Below are 18,210 nucleotides of genomic sequence, written 5' to 3'. Positions count from 1 at the left end.
CAGCAGCAATCTAGTCTCATGATGAGTTGGAGTTATTCCCAAGCAGACGGTGCATAAGATGGGCTATGCACCCCTTGCATTCAACTTGTACTTAAAACTCTGCACAAGCCTGCACCAGAGAATTGTAGAGTTGGAAGGGACCCCTGAGGGTCATCAAGCCAAACCCCTGGGGCATTGCAGGAATCTCAACTAGACCATCCCTGACCAATGGCCATCCATCTTCTGTTTTTCCCTGGAGGTGGGGGAAAAGATAAATTTTGACCCTGCTCCACTGAATTGAAATTTCAGCCTTCACGACATAGGAAAACGGGCAAGTAAACAGCTATTTTCGTAGAGGAGGGTCAATATATTAACTGATATGCATGCAATTTCATATATAGCTATATAATTCCTAACGTAGTAAGTTAAGACCTTTGGAGCAGGTGTTTTCAAAAAAAAAGTTTTTTATGAACTGCCCTAGTAGGGCAGTAATTGTCCCTTGATAATCTGTCACCCTGCTCCATGATGGCACCTGGGGCGGATCGCCCCCCACCCTTTCCTACGCCTCTGGGCCAAGGAGGTCAAACCCCAGCTCTGTAAGATCTGCCACGTATGGCTGCATTACAGCCATTTCCTGGAAGGTTAAAGGTCACTGTTCTATTTCTCAGGAACTACGAAAGCCTGTTTTTGAAAGGAGTGGAACTATGAGCAGCCCACAAGCTGATCATTATAAAAAAACTGTAACATCAAAAATTTGATGCCCATGTTTCCCTCTTTCTTCCCCATCCCCTTTTCCTTTTGTGTCATTTCTGTTCAGATGTAAGTCTGAGAGAAAGGAACTGTATTGTTTTTAATAATCTGTAAGCTGAATGCTTTGAATGAATGTAAGTGCTCTCAGGCTAAGAAATCCAAACCTATTGCTTTTATCCTCACAACCATCCCTTGGAAGGTAGTGAACTCTCCTTCCTTGGAGGTTTTTGATTCTATGGATGCTTGAAGGAGGCTATTGTGACTTAATAATAAAATATCACTGTACAGTGGTACCTCGGGTTACAGACGCTTCAGGTTACAGAAATAGTGCTTCAGGTTAAGAAATTTGCTTCAGGATGAGAACAGAAATCATGCTCCGGCGGCGCAGCAGCAGCAGCAGGAGGAGGCCCCATTAGCTAAAGTGGTGCTTCAAGTTAAGAACAGTTTCAGGTTAAGAACAGACCTCCAGAACGAATTAAGGACTTAACCCGAGGTACCACTGTACTTTTCAGAACTAAACACAGCAATGAGTTATACTAATCTAAATCTATTGAGGTCCACTAAAACTACTAATAAATTTTGAGTTCCAAAAGTTATTTTTATTTTTTGGTTGCAATCTTAAATACACCTACTAGGTGAGTAAGCCCCAGTGAACACTAATATGCATAGGAAAGCACTGTTGCACACCCAAAATGAAATTCCCCAACTGATATTTGTCCACATATTTGGTCAACAACGAGTTCAAGGGCAAGTGTCCTAAAATTTGAATTAGGCCTCAGAAACTAGCAAAGCAGAATCAGTTCATTTTATATTACTTACATAAGTCAGAACTCATTTCAGAGAAAGAAGGAATTTAAGAGTCAAGAGGGACCTTAACTTTTCCGAAGTGCTTCCTGATGTTTCCATATTAATTCTTCAGAATAGCAAAAAGAATATTGAATTTCTCTAACACAGCAAACCAGAATGTCAGGAGTGGAATAGGCTCTTTTTAAAAAGCTGTTCAACAGGACAACAAGGGCGAATGATTAAAGCTTCCAATATAAAAAAAAGAGCAAGCTGAAATCAGACTCACAAGATATTCATGCTTTGAGGGGACGGATTGCAGCCCACTGACCTAACATTCTGAATCCTTCTTTATGAAATACTTTCAAGTTAGAATAATAAGAATCATGCTTGCCAAGCACTCTCCAGCAGTTTCTCACTTTACACTCACAATAGGGCTGCTGTCAGAAAGAAAGCAGAGTCTGCGTGCCAAAATCAATTCAACAAGCTCTTGGATAAAAAAACAAAAAACACAGCATTTGAGGATAATGAGAACTGCAATCATTCCAGCTGACAGCAGATGACTACCAATTATCATAAGGCAAGTTCCATGCATTTACATTTGGTTCAGTAGCCCCTAACCTGACATGCTTCAAAATATATGGCAAGCATTCAAGTTCTTTTAGAAATTTCGTGTTAGCTGTTGAGGACATCCAGAAACGAGAGAAGCTTATTTAAAGACTAAACAACTCTTTGCAAAAGAAGTTAACATTTCTACCACAAAACAAGGCAGTGATGAATACTGTGCTAAATGGAATGTGTGCCAACATAACATCTTTCACCAAATCTAACTGCTTAATAATCAACTGAATGTACATGCATTCTGCATGTGTATACAAGGTGGATGCCTCCTGCAAATTACTACTCCTTCCAGAGCTATTTACTAGTTAACACAGAATAATAAACTATCAGCTACTGCCACACTCTGGGTATAGCCTGCTACTGTGCATAATTATCTTCCCTATAATTATCATCATACAAATAACTGTGTGCAGAATCGCCTCTTAAAGTATATTCATTTTAAACATTTGTACAAAAGGCATTGAAGAGTAATTTACTTTTTTTGTACTCAAGATAATTACCCTTCCATTACCATTGCTCATCACAAAAAGCTGAGGATGTCCTTGTAAAACAGCAAATTTGGCTCAAATATTTCTACCAGAGATCCACTTGTGCTTTAAAACTGTAACATAGAGTTGAGAATACTGCCTCCCTATCCAGTTTCCCTCAAATTGTCTGTCACCCCATCTATCTATCTATCTATCTATCTATCTATCTATCTATCTGGGGTACAAGCTTTACAATCTGTCTGCTGAGACTGTTTCATTAGAACTAATAGCCAGCATTTTATTTTAAGTTAATTTTAATTATTTTGTCATATAGCAACAACTGCCCTGTGTTGAAGAATATGAAAATTTTAATACTGAACCATCTACTACTATCTCCTGTATATTTTGCAATTGTGTTTGTTTTCTATGCATAGAGACTCTACGCATAGAGTAACTCTAAAGATACTTAACCATCATTTTGCATGATAGTTTCAATCAAGGAGCAGGTTATTGTCTATTCTGGGATACAACTGGGCAACATTTTGAACCAGGATGGTTGTAGTTTTGCTTTTTAAAGAAGTAACTGTGCATCAAAGAACTATAGTCACAGTAAGTCGATTTAGGTGAGTCACGATGTGCTTTTCCCAACACATACCACCCTCTGAAAATGCTTAACATGGTGTGGAATACAGCTCACCTTAAGCGCCTCTAAGACAAGCATTCTCAATTCTTACAGCTTCTTGAAGGAGAAGCAATTGATTTACTAATAGAAGTTTCAATTAACTTTCAACATTCTTATATAATCTGGGACTACCAGGTAAGTACTAAGAGAAGGTCAAAGAACCCGCCATAAAAAAAATTATTCTTGCCAGGACAGGACAGGCAACATGATATAAGAAACCTCTACAGTAGAACCTCTACTTACAACCACCTCCACTCGCTGACGTTTCAAGCTGTGACCACGGCAAACCTGGAAGTAACCGGCGGGTTTGCCGCCGTTCGCGCCTGCGCAGAACCTGAGCCCAATGGTGCCTCTCCCAGAGACCTGTTTCGCCATAAGGACGGGCCTGCGGAATGGACTGTGGTCGTGAGTAGAGGTTCTACTGTATTATATCTCAAAAGAAGAGAAGTACAACAGAATAGAGGTATTTTCACCTGGCAATTCAGGTGACCTACTCTGATTCTCAACAAACATATATCCATACAAAGCTGTCAATAAGATATCTGTGTCGAGGTCATAAAGCACCACCTATGGAATTGAGGGTGAATTCTCCGCCACCACTAGTTGGCACTTCTTAAGAGAAACGGGGTGGAGTGTGGAAGGAGAAGCTGAAGGTATTTGGGAGCTTGTAGTTACAGCCATCACTTCCTAAAACTTTCAAAGCAACATAACCTTCATTTTAAATTAAGCAATGGGGAATATCACCTTGTACGTTACCTATTGAAGAAGCTGCAAGGTTTGTCCATGCTGAGAAAGTGACTTTCTTTAATGAAAGGTCTTGCTGCTTCAAAACCTAGTGATTTAAGAAAGCCGAAACCCAGATTGCCAACTAGGTGAGCAACACCAGCGTCTCTCTAACTCAAAGCCAATGTTTACATGACCAGAAAAACTTGCTCAATTTCAAAATCTTGGCTTTAGCTTCTGATTTGTTAGGAGAGAAACAAGCCACAAGCACTGGTTCATAGGTAACACTTAGCCAGTGCTGTGGTTTGTTTCCTCCTAACTCAGAAATGGGAGAAGCAGGGTAGGTGTGATTTGAGCAGTATGTACCAAATGCTGTTTGATCTCAGTAAGTCAAGGTTTGTTTCTTACCACAGCTCACCATTATTTACAAAGGGAAGAAATGTTGCCTTTCATACCGGTTTCTTCCTCCCGGAACCAAGGAATTTGATTTCATTTTTGCTTTGAAATGTTATAAAAAAGAGTGAGGGAAACCGTAAAATCAAATTGTGTGGTTGCTATGTTCCTGGCTTGTGAAGTGGCCAGTTTTAGCTGATGCTAAGGGCATTGGTTAAGTGGAATGCGTGCAATTTCGCAATTTCAAATAGGTGAGAAATAAATGGGTCTTTATTATGTTAAGGGTTTCATGTGAAAAAAGCATGCAAGTGAAATATTAAAGAAGGAAAATGAACAAGCCAGAGGATTTTGTACAGACCGCAGTCACCCCACCGTGGCCAAGACAAACACTGTTCAGTGGTGGACTGCACACTAGGTCTGATACACCATTATTTCCTTCAGCTGCTTTGTTAGAGTTTAGTAGAAAACAAAAAGCATACAGGGTAGTTTACAAGGCAGGAAAAATAATTTGCAACGAAGGAAAAATATTCCTTATTAAAATGAAAAGGACTCCCAAAGCAAGTGATGGAATCCTTTCTATTCAACCAAGACTTAATTAGACTGTCATTCACACTTTCAGAATCTCAAGGATAGGACTGTCCTCAGTTGTCTGGAAGCTTCGGCTTTCACATTTTCCTTGTGAAAATTTATCATAGAGAGATCACACACCACCGATACCCTACAGGCTATGCCACCTCCCTATTATTTTCCAGGCATAAGTCAAGATGCTGGATGTAACCTACAACATCCTCATACAGCACATACATGACCACCTTTTGTCCTTTGTACCATCCTCACAGTAAGGTCAACTCAGCAGCGGCAGCTAGTGCCACACTGCTTCTCCCACAACACCAATGACATTGTTGCTGGCTGAGATGCTGTGTGTGCAGGGCTGCAGTGAGATTGTGGCTGTGTGGGCACACCAGCAGAGCCAGTCCAAGGCTCACACTGATAATAAGCAGAACAAAATAGAAAAACTGTAAGAACTTTGAGAATAAACTATTAAAGGCAGCTTCTAATACAGGCATCCCCAACCTGCGGCCCTCCCCTCCTGATGTTTTGGCCTACAACTCCCATGATCCCTTGCTAACAGGACCAGTGGTCAGGGATTATGGGGATTGTAGTCCAAAACATCTGGAGGGCCGAAGGTTGGGGATGCCTGTTCTAATAAAACACATATTAGAAGACATAAGGAAATAATAAAACAGGCAGCCCACCCAAAATCAATTTAAGCATTCCAGTTTTCAACTGCTTATCAGCCCAAGTCATTAAGAAGGACAGAGGAAGAATTTTAAAATAAACTTAGCAGGTGACAGTATGTTTCTCTCCTTCGCCACTGCATTTCCTCTTTCTTTCTGACAGGAAGAGCTGTTTGACAGTGGAGCAGACTCCCGCAAAAGGTGGTGGACTCTCCTTCCTTGGAGGATTTTAAGCAGAGGTTGCATGGCTCTCTCATGTATGATCCAGCCGAGATTCCTGCACTGCAGGGGGTTGGACTAGATGACCCTCAGAATCCCTTCCAACTCTACAATTCCGTGATTCTATGACAAACATTGATGTTCTTCAGTCTTTGGACTTTAAATTGGCAAATCTCCCCCAGCAGATGGCACCATAGCATAATGCTCAGACAACTTGTGGTGAATTGCCATGTTCATACTTTAAAATGTATTTTAATAATGCCTATAGGTGCAAAATGTTTTTAAAAGAACTGAGAGTACGCAACCTTTTTCATAAGAATTATACGCAACCTGTTTTCAAAAGCATTAAATGTGCAGGAATTGTATCCTGTGCTATGCATACAAGAGTAGAACAGACTTCTACATGCACAATGGGGCTTCACTTTCTTCTCCTTCCCTGTAGCCCTCTATGACTACTCTGCTTTGGAGCAGATTTTTTTTTTCTGTGGGGGTAATGGGGGGCTGCAGTGACGAGAAGAGGAAGATTAAGTCCCATTATGCAAATAGAAGCCTGCTCATACAATGCTGGATTACACCCAGTCTTATGTCTAAACAAGATCTTGCAAGTGTATTGTGACAGCTTAAAGAACAACTTTGTAAATCTTTAAACTGGAAGAAGACTTTTTCTCATATTTGCTGCTGCAGGCTAACATGCTACCCTCTGGAATAAGAACATGAGGATCCACCCTATGAATAGTGGAGATCAACAATTTAAATCCTATTTTTCATTTAATCCAAAACTGTCAAAGTAAATATGAAAAAATATATATACTTGTGTGTGTTTCTTTACTTTTGGATACTCAAGTTGTCATTTTATTTTCTATGAACCACTTAGAATACAACGCATTTGTAGAAAATGCAGTATATACATGAAGTAGTAAGATAATTATTTGTATTTATACACTCATTCAAAGACAAAAAAATCTGGACCAATAAAAGCTTTTTAGCACTAAATCATTGTGCACACAAAACAACTTCCACAAGCACAATGGAACTTCCCCTCCAACTGCACCCCCTCCAAATATGATCCAGAGAATTAGGATACAAGAGGATTTGAAGACTCACTGCAAAAGCAGAAGTCCATTCATGCAATGTTTGATTCTTCCCTATAGCCCCAATCATTTAACACTAGTCCATCCAGTGTTCCAAGAAGTACAGCCCCTTATACTGTTACTGTCAATTTACCCATCTTAAATGGCTAAATCATACCTAAATCCCCAAAATTATTATCATTAAGTTTAATAGCCACCAATGAGGCATGAATTATTTAACAGAATGCATCATGAGCACACAAATAAGTACAAGTGTCAGCAAACTCCGAAATACATTTTATATTTTCCAACATGCTAGTGGATCCACCCAAATTAAACCTGTTCCAAACAGGTCCTTTCGGAGTCTGCACCCAGCACCAATATTGTTTCTATCAGAATTAGGCAAGCAAATCTGGAGCACATAATATTACACACCAGGGCAAAACTAGCCTCACAAATCAGTCAAACTCCTGTCTCAAATCTAATTTTTCCATGAAGTCTAGCCATCACAAAAATATCATTCATGTTGTGAACACATCCATGTGAATGACATGCTCTTAGACATCTGGTAAGTAACCTAAATAGCGGAGCTCTTCGCCCACAAGGCTGGTTTTGCCCCCTCTCTTATAGCGTTTTACCCTATGGCAAAGCTTTTATTTTACTGTTTGGCCAAGCTTGTGTTTTACTGGATAATTTTCTTTTAAAAATGATTCCTGTTTCATGTGCTGTACTTATATCTAGTTTCATTATATTTTATATCTGAAATATTATTGTATTTTACAGTTTTAATTGTTGTAAGCTGCACTTAGAGGTTGTATATTAAAAAGAAAGAAGTGGGAAGAGGCATGCCAGGGAGGGCATTATTCACTGCAAAATGGCCAGACTATTGATACCGCCTTGCACAAAAGTATAGGCCTCTTAAATCCTTGACTGCCCAAGAGCCTAATCCAGATTTAATGTGAGGACCAGACCAACTCTTCCAAGATCCAACAGGTGTCTAAGGACAATGATTGTAAAATGTAATCTGCATCTGGTATAGAGGTTGTTTATCCCTACAAGCCCCATCCTACAAAAGCAGTTTATTTTATTGATTCAATTTATATTCCATGTTACATCCAGGAATTCAAGGTAGCATACATGGTTTTCCCCCCTCCCCATTTTGACTTCACAGCAATTCTCTGAAGAATGTTAGGCTAAGAGACTGCAAGTGGCCCAAAGTCAACCAATGAGCTTCATGGCTGAGAGCGGACTGACCACTCTTGGGATTCTTGGGGTTCGTCCATGGGTAGCAGCACAAGATGTATATAAATCAAGTATAAATTTGATAATGAAAAGATGAGAGGAACAATCAAAATGGTGACAGATCTAAAAGCAGGTCATCCTTTTCTTAAAAACAAAAAAGCAAAACTTTGCTAATGAAATTGTAAAGTGCATCAGAACTTACCAATCCAGCTGTAAGTGAAGGAGCAGACTGTCCCAATGACTGGTTCCTCATGCGGACCAAATTGGATGATTCTCCAGATGGCTGCCATGCTGCCTGGCCCACTCCGCTGTGCATGCTAGTGGATAAAGGAAGCAACTGCTTTCCTTTAACGAAAAAAGTAAAGCAAAACCTTCTTCACTTGGTGGCTCATTAGTTCATTGTACAATAATTTTCACACAGAGCAATCAAAAATACTTTTTATGCAACAGCCTTAGATAATACATTTTTAACAATCTTTACCCACAACCAAAACAAAGAAATTATTCTCCAGGTAAATATATAGTTTGAACTTCTCTGTACCATTAATTTGCTTAACTGAAGAAACCTCTAAGCAGTTTGATGAATTGCACAAAACTTTACCTGACAATGAGCTGGCCAAACTGCCTCTCCGAAGCTTGCAGTCATCTTGACTCAGTTGACGTTGGATCTTACTTTTGCCAGCTGAACCAGCTATATCAGGGTTACTAAGCTTCCTGCAGCGCAAAGAAATTGGTTCCGCTGCAAGATTCTGAAACAAAAGCCAAAAGAGAACAGGATAAATTTTGATGAGTAAATTACTTATGCACTAACTTCTTGATATACAACTTCAGACTTATCTTGGTTGTTTACTCAGAAGGAGAAGTCCTAAGTTCAGTGCAACTTATTTCCTAATAAAAATGCTCAGGGCTGCAGCCATAAAATGCTCAAGTTGTCATTGCAACACAAATTATGGCCAAATTTCCTTAATTTGAAAGATGTCATATTTATTGCTTAATTAGACACTTAAAAAAAATCTACTGTTCCCTCATCACTCACAGACAAGCTATGATCTGCAGAGACTTTTCAAGAAATCTCTAGATTCACAAAATTTCATGTGCTGGATCCAGACATCACCTTCTATATACAGAAAAGGCTTCTTCCGTCCATGGCAGGTTTTTAACCTAGCAGAGGACTCCTGTTGGTGGAGAAGGCTCCCAAACTGTTCCAGTTGTGTGAGGTGGCCCTAAAGGCCAGTGGGACAGGAATCTGCAAAAATCAGCTCCTTGTGTTCTCCACCAGCAGGATCGTTGGCCGAGCAACACTCTGGTGAGAATGGTCTGCATCAAATTCCCTGTGTTTACTACAAGAAAGGTTTCAATCTACTTTCTAATAGCAAAATATTCTACTTCCTCTTTTTAGAAAAACAAAAACAAAAAACTGTACTATAACCCATTGATGGAAACAAAGTTAGAATTCCAAGGTATTTTCATGCTAATTTCACACCAGCAACCTTATTAGAAGCAAGATACAATCACAGTCACATTATACTATAAAGATATTCTTGCCATAAATTCATTAAGATTGATTCATAAAAAGCAGTAAACAATTCCAGTTAGTACCATACCATTTTAGAGAAAATAGTAAACATCCATTCATATTATAAATGGGCAATAAATGTTAAAGAGAATTTAAAAACATATCATATAGCATTTTTCAGCCAAAGGGATAGCACACACGCTTACAAATACTGCAATGGTACAGCATGAAGTAGTAAACTGATTTCATGACAAATAAGCAACTAAGGCATGCATAGAACACTGCATAACAGAAAGCAGCCTAGATCATAACAGACACCAGTGCAGATACCTATAGGTGTAGTAGATAAGTATCATGGACTCTTTTAAATCCACTGTATATAGACATGTTCTCTGATACCGCCACCAGTGGCTGCCACACATTTCTCTAGGAAAATCAATTTGACATAACAAGCTTAACTCTTATCCCAAATAAGAACAGCTGACATGAGCTATGTCCCCCCCGCCACCATACTAAAAACATTACAACTTCCATCAGTCAAATAGCCCACATGAAAATGTCAACTGTCATGAGCACTAGGCATTTCAAATATATTCAGAAAGGAAAAGGAAGGTAAAAGTGGCACTAAAATGCCTACCTACTTTCCAAGTGAAATCTAAATCTATTACAGCAAGTATACACCAGGGACCTGTTGCAATTCACCCTCATTAAAAGTTGATAGAATTAAACTGATAGCATAATTATGCTAAAAGAGAAGGGAAGACAAGAGAAAAGGCAGGCGGGCAGGCTTTCTTCAATGACATATCGGAACAAGTATTTGGTGGCCAACAATGAAAACAGTGTGCCTTGTAACTCATTTTGTGTAAAACCTAGACTCTAGGCTCTGGTGAAGTAGAACACAGAAGACACTAATGGATTTCTTAACATTACAGTGATTAATATCTGTTAATGCTACAGCCACTTGCCTCTGGAGAGTTTCCTTCCCATTTTGGTAAAATAATGGCAGTGATTCCATGTATCATGTGGCTGACTAGCAATGGAGAGTTCTATCCAATGCTACTCCTACTCAGAGTAGACTCATTTAAATCAATGGACCTAAGTCAGTCATGTTCACCAATTTAAACTAGTCTATTTTGAGTAGGACTAGCATTGAATACAACCCAATAAATTTATATTTCAGACTTAAACTGTGAAATCTGCTTAATAAATGTAAACAGAGATACCTCTTTGGGAAGGCAGAAACACTCTGTGCATGCTGATGAAATTTATTTCTGAAGCTCACAATTCTGAATTATGTCTACCCCTGCTCAATTTAAACCACTTAGTATAAGTCATTCCTAGACTGAATAGAATATTGCCTGCACCCTTAGAAGAGCAAATAATTGTTTAGCTTCTACTATATCTCAGGAGAATTTAAAATCTATGGATATTTTATCAAAAGCTTTGAATTTTCATTTGTTCCTTTAAATATGTATATAATTAAGGTAAAGGTAAAGGTACCCCTGCCCATACGGGCCAGTCTTGCCAGACTCTACGGTTGTGCGCTCATCTCACTCTATAGGCCGGGAGCCAGCGCTGTCCGCAGACACTTCCAGGTCACGTGGCCAGCATGACAAGCTGCATCTGGCGAGCCAGCGCAGCACACGCAACGCGGTTTACCTTCCCGCTGGTAAGTGGTCCCTATTTATCTACTTGCACTTAGGGGTGCTTTCGAACTGCTAGGTTGGCAGGCGCTGGGACCAAACAACGGGAGCGCACCCCGCCACGGGGATTCGAACTGCCGACCTGACGATCGGCAAGTCCTAGGCGATGAGGTTTTACCCACAGCACCACCCGCGTCCCCTTGTATATAATTAATTAGAAATAAAAAATACTGTTCAATAATATAAGTTAATAAAATTGGGGGTTTTTTATTAATTCACTCATATATTTAGTTCCATCCCATTTTCAGATATGGTCACACTTATTTAGGTAAACAAATAGGGCCATCACAAAGGGCACACATACACCACTGCTTGTAAGTTCACAATCTGTCCATTAAAAAAAAATTGTAAGGTACAGAGTCTCTTTTAAAGCACATGTTAGAATATAGATGCTTCCAAATCATCCTCCACAGCACATAATGAGAGTTGTAATTCTGTGCATTTTAATAACATATTCTGTCTGTATTATTTAGTTTTTTACCATGCTAAAACAAGAATACACTGAGGCAGATAATTTAAGAAAATTAAAGTTGTATCCAAAGTAGTGCTTTGTAGGGGTTGCATCAGTGCAAGGATTTCTTATTGCACAACATTGCATTCTCTCCTTCTCCCGCACCCCCCAGGCATTTTCCCACCCTTCCAGAACAAATCTGGGGAGAATGCAGGGTGCACACAGGGGGAGGAGAGGGTAGATTCATTGCAAAATCCTTGCACTAACAGTATGTGTGAACTGGATACCACCTGTTAAATCAAAGTCTGGTATAGTATTTTATCTACAGTAACTTACATGACACACACACAGCCATCACATTGGGAAGTGGAGATGGGATGGCAGAAAGGAAAACTGCTGCTGTGGGGCAAAAGTACCCATTCAAAGGGAACCATCTTGCTCCAAGTGTCCCTTTGGGGGGGGTAGGCCTTTGTATCTCCAGGTGCAATTTCCCCCCTAAGCAAATTAACAGGAGAACATCTCCCTTGGTTGACTCCTTTCCAGAGAGCCCACTTCTCTGAGATAACTCTGTCTCTGAGATATCTCTGAGATATTTCTGAGATAACTGCTTCTGGAATGCAAAATCTCCAAAGGAGTCCCAAGGGAACCATAAGTTGGAATTTTGACTTCCCCATAAGTAGTGTTCCAGGTGCAGTGGGTTATACATGGTTCTTCAATCACTGTGCAAAGAAAGGTAAGGTGCATGCACATTTTCCACTTCTGTTTACCTTAATTTGCAAGGTAATTGAACCAGGAACCTCTTGATTTGTAGCAGAGTTTCACAGCCACTAAATTACACCGGCTCTAGTTAGTAAAAACAGGCCCCCGGAGTAGATCTTTTGAAAACATAACAGCAGGAGTACACAAGAAAGGGGGCTAGCGTTACAGCCGTCTAATCTGTTTGGCTGGAGTGGGTAGCAATTGTAACCAGCGGAGGATTTGAGTGGGCAAACTATCCGACTATGCTGTGCGAGCAAAGCTGCAAAGTAGCTCTTTAAGGATAGAATAGTTACAAGAACTACACTTTAGGAAAGCACATCATTGTATCAAAATTTCATAATAACGTCAGCTCACACTGTGCATCTGTCCCACATCCTAGCAGGGACCTGGATGGTGCAACATTAGTCACCTCTTCAAGGAGGAGAGGAGGTAGTCGCAAAGGTGAGAACACAGAAGAGGAATCTGACAGGCAGGACTCAACCACTCCTAACTATTTTACTTGCAAGACTAAACTAAAATGGCATCCTGGACTTGCCATATGGAACAGCACCAGTTGATTCTACACCCTTACTAGTCAAATTCCCCAAAAATCTTTAACTGCCCTAAAATTAGAACAAAGCACCAATGGGAGGCACTTGGCTCCATACTGATAACCCTCAATCTAGCACTTAAAGGGCTGCCAGATCAGATTCTCATTTCCAACACAATACTCCACTGGAGTTGCATAACACCCATTCATTTCACAGTTGTGAAATCCAAGAGTGTGAACAATACCAGCACAGAAGTGCCAATGGCATTTGCTGTCCCAACACTGAGAATCAATCTCAATAGACCTGAGGATCCACAGAGACTCTTACGAGAAATTTCAGAGGCTCAAAATTTTAGGTCCTATTGATATATGCTTTTTTTCTGGTCAAGTTATAACACACAACATTTTTAAAACCTTCCTAAGCAGAAATACTTACTTTAGTGTGGTTGTGACAACAGTTTCTGGCAAAAAATAAAAACCCCTCAAGAACCAGATAAATAAAACTCTGCAAATACAACTGTAGCTCTACGTTTAATGCAACTCAAATTAACTTTAAAGTGCAAAACAGTACTGTATACACATTTAAGATGCTGAAAATGGCTTAAGAATGTTAGTATATTCTATTGCACACCAAAAAAACCCAACAACTTAAGCCTTCAATTTTCTAGCCCCGACTAATAGTTCATTTCAAATTCTTGAGTTCTAGACTTCTTGGTTGTGAAGAAACATGAAAACATGCCAAACCTATGATTCGCTTGAGAAGAGAGGGCATTTTCCGCTTAGCATGCAAAATGACAAATTACCCAGAACTATTAACTGTCATCACAGCCATTTCTATTTAGGACTAAACAGGATTTTTGTGAGCTTCATTTTTCAAAGCTAGAAATGACATTTCATGAGGGGGTTTTTCCCAAAAAAAAAGCAGCGTACTCTAAGAGGGAACAAGGGAAATTGGGAACCTCCCTAGCCTTGGCAAAGCACTTGCAAAAAGAAAAGGAAGATCTTGCTGGCCCCTGCTTATTACTGCTATTCCCCTTATTTAAAATGGCTGCTGCAGCTGCTATAAGGGAAATGACCCCCCACCCCAAGACATACAGAACACAAGCCATGTCCTTTCTTGGCAAGAGAAGAGGTGGATCTCACTGCAGAATGAAGAAGCACTCCAAACACATCTGCAGCAAATGAAGTAACATTCCCTTCCCTCGTGCTGCCCCCAAATATCACTAAAACTCAGAGCCCCTTTGCAAGGCCCCCTCATTTGGACTCAACTCTACTTCTTAGGGAAAGGACTAGAGTGCCTTACATGCAGAACATCCCAGGTAGGGCTGAGAGAGAAGCCTGTCTGAACCGCTAGAGCAGAGCTTTCCAAACTTTTCATGTTGGCGACACACTTTTTAGACAAGCATCATTTCGTGACACAGTAATTCAGTATTGCTAGCAAACAGGAGGTTAAACTAACCCCTTTCCAGCCCTGGGAGGAGCATTTGCACGATACACCTACATGCTGCAGCTGACACACTAATGTGTCGCTACACACAGTTTGGAAAGCTCCGCCCTAGAGAGCCACTGCTAGTCCATGCAGACAATACTAAGCCAGATGGGCCAGTGTTCTGACTCAGTATAAGGCAGCTTCTGCATCACTATGTCCTGTGGTTTCTGCATTCATATGCAGCAGTACAATTAATGTGTAGCTCATCAGCCAATCTAAAAGAACTTTGCAGTTACTCTATCCATATTAACCATTCCAAAGCCCATTTGTTCTCCTTCAATACTGATCTAATTAAGAAAAGAGTAAATACTTTTGCTCAGTTTTGTTTGGAATTACCGTATTTTTCGCTCTATAAGACGCACCAGACCATAAGACGCACCTAGTTTTTGGAGGAGGAAAACAAGAATAAAAATATTCTGAATCTCAGAAGCCAGAACAGCAAGAGGGATTGCTGCACAGTGAAAGCAGCAATCCCTCTTGCTGTTCTGGCTTCTGGGATAGCTGCGCAGCCTGCATTCGCTCCATAAGACACACACACATTTCCCCTTACTTTTTAGGAAGTAAATAGTGGGTCTTATAAAGCAAAAAATACGGTGATTTGCAGGTTCATTTACCACACTACAACCAGAGCGGGGTGGGTGGGGGAGATGGTCCTATTCAACAGGGGCACATGTCCACATGTACCATTAGTGATAACTTGCCTAAAGCCAAATGCGACTGAAAAACTTTCAGCGGCTTGTTCTTCACAGATTATTGCTTTTGTGTGCAGCTGTAGTGTTAAGTGACTTTGCAAAACCTTAACTTAAAAGTAGTCTTATCACAGACACCAAATAAGAAGCTTCCTGCTTTCCACTTCTAATTCTTAAAGCTCTCAGGGTGGCTTCACACAAGGTAACACACGGTACCAATCAATGGATGACTATATGCTATCTCCAAGATCAGAGGCAGCATGTCTCTGGATACCAGATCCTGGGGAACAGCAGGAAGGACTCAAAGTCCTTATGTCCTGCTTGTGGTCTTCTCATAGACAACTGGTTGGCCACTGTGAGAAACAGGAAGCAGAACTAGAATAACCTTTGATCTGATCCAGCAGGGCTGTATAGAAAGCAAGTTACATGAATGCACTCATGCACTTATTATCCCTTTGGCCAGATGCAACTCCTGCAAGCCAGTTATGCAGGTTATCTTTTTTGATACAGCAAGATTCCAAACTTTTTAGTGTATTATTATTGATCTCAGAACAGGCCAGAAGGGTTTATATGTATTTTATATATAAGTAGCAGATTATCTATTATATTTATATTGTTGTTGTTATTTAAAATTGTATACCACCCTTTATCCATAGATCTCAGGGCAGTATAGAACATAAATCTAGCTCTCATCTAACTCCCCTAGCTCTTGTGGTTTACTAATTAGGCATACAGGCTATGTGAAAGAAGATCTACCGCACTTCATGAGAGCTAGTATTCACCCAAAAAAAACAAAAAAAAAAACTACAGATAGTTTGAACTACATAGTTTCCTATTTTTTAAAAGTGAGTATCACCAGCCAAACCACTCTTATAAAATCCAGCTGGATCTATCAGGAAGTCTGATTCTTTGCCAATTAATCCAACTGTGTCAGTCATTATACCATGGCAGAGTTTTTTGAGAGGCCCTAGAAGCTGTAGAAAGGATAGGTTTTTCCCCTGCTGTTAACATTTTGGGCTTCGTTCTCTCCTTATTTTTTTCTATTTTGCCACCTCTCCTTTCCATTTTCATATCAATACCAGTTGCTTCCTCTCATACCATTACTCAAGTTGCACACTGCTTGCACAGCTACCCATCTACCAAAACAGATAATGAGCAAAAGATTTAATGAAATTACTAAAAACTTTCAGATGCTAGACATTCGCAAATATCATACAATACTTCAATGCAAAATATCTCACACAACAATAAAAAATACAAGAAACAAAGCAGATAAAAGCAGTTTTTCAAAATAAATCTGATGGTGCCCATTAAATCCAGGAATGACAGACCTGCTCTTCTACAACACTTCAATCATTTTATTACTATAATGCCCAACGGGCAGGTGCATATAAGCAAATATGTTGGGAATGTGCATCTGGAAGATGTGGTCCTTGAAACCTTTAGACATGAACATTCTGTATTTTTGTACATCATCTTCCCTGCAGTCATTAAGAGGAAAGGAATAGTCATTGTGCTATGGAAATGAAAGAACCCTATGAAATAGCTAATTAATTGAGTTCAAAAACTGGCAAGTATACAGCCAGTGACATTTCCAAAAAGGAGATCTTGTTTCTTTTATTTTTATCTAAGCAATTTATATACTGCTTAACTACAGTTGTCTCTAAGCCACTCTTTAACACATTCAGCAGTAGTCACCTATAACAGGGTAGGCAGCTCAGTGATAAGGCATGATAGTACTCGCCTTCAGACATTGTTAATTAGGGAGAAGTTAACATTTATTTATTTAAATATTTACAGGATGCACTTTCATATAAAATCACCAGGTGGTAGACAACCTAAAAAGACAATCATGTGAAAATTATGTAAAAGGTGGATTGGTGATGTCCTATCTCCACCTCCCTCATCACCATTCAACACTCTTCATCACCTTGGAGGGCAACCTTGGGAAGCAGGCTATCTTTTGTACAGTGGTACCTCAGGTTAATAACTTAATTCATTTGGAGGTCTGTTCATAATCTGAAACTGTTCTTAACCTGAAGTACCACTTTAGCTAATGGGGCCTCCTGCTGCCGCTGTGCCACCAGAGCACGATTTCTGTTCTCATCCTGAAGCAAAGTTCTTAACCTGAGGTCATATTTCTGGGTTAGCAGAGTCTGTAACCTGAAGTGTATATAACCTGAGGTACCACTGTACTCTTAAAAGCCCCTGAGCATTTTGAAAATCCAACTTTCCAGTGCTTTACTGCACACACACACAGGGAGCTTCCACAAGTACTCTCTGCTTCATGAAGTTGCCCTCCACATATTGGATGATATACCTATATATATATTGATGGGGGGGGGAGTAAGGTAAAGGTAAAGGGACCCCTGAACGTTAGGTCCAGTCGCTATCATGCTAATCCCTATTGCCCCCTTTGTATGCTGCCTCTCATCAGATGTTACTAATTAGGAATAAGCTATGAACCATAGCTGGATTCACACACTAGCCTAACTGCCAGTCTGCCACAAGGTATTTGATGGTGTTTGGCATTGGACCATACCTAAGCAATGATAGACAGGCAGGGCCAATGCTGTAAAAATGCAGCATATAAGCTGCATATGCTGCACATATAAGCACATAGCTAAAAGATCTAATTGAAACTCCTACCCCATAACAGGACCATTTATATGCAGTCTGCACCCTCCTTCCCACCAGTCCACTAACAGCAACAGGTGATTGGATCACACTTGGCAAAGTAATGAATTATATAAACTTCCTCAGGATAGCTCCAGATCTCTTAACTACTAGAGGCAACAAAGGATTGCTCATCCCATGTTCACATATTTTCACATATTCTTATTACAACAAATGATGCAGAGTAGCAAACTGAAGAACACCAGGATGGAATTGAACATGCCTGGCTGC

General features: G+C 40.0%; 1 protein-coding gene across 3 annotated transcripts in view; it reads right to left on the bottom strand.

Moving 5' to 3' along the window:
• The window catches only part of MAST2 (microtubule associated serine/threonine kinase 2), a 144,088-nt gene that overhangs the window by 124,978 nt on the left and 900 nt on the right, over nucleotides 1–18,210 (bottom strand). For all 3 annotated transcript variants that reach the window (XM_081913913.1, XM_081913911.1, XM_081913912.1), the window contains exons 2-3: nucleotides 8,769–8,916; nucleotides 8,370–8,512 (exon numbers count right to left, since the gene is read on the bottom strand). In XM_081913913.1, coding sequence (XP_081770039.1) covers nucleotides 8,370–8,512; nucleotides 8,769–8,916 — 291 coding nt within the window. The remainder of the gene's footprint in view (nucleotides 1–8,369; nucleotides 8,513–8,768; nucleotides 8,917–18,210) is intronic.

Source organism: Podarcis melisellensis (genome assembly GCF_964234715.1).
Source record: "Podarcis melisellensis genome assembly, chromosome: 6".
Classification (NCBI taxonomy): domain Eukaryota; kingdom Metazoa; phylum Chordata; class Lepidosauria; order Squamata; family Lacertidae; genus Podarcis; species Podarcis melisellensis.
The sequence above is the reverse complement of the archived record's forward strand: the minus strand, read 5'-3'. Positions and strand labels throughout refer to the sequence as shown.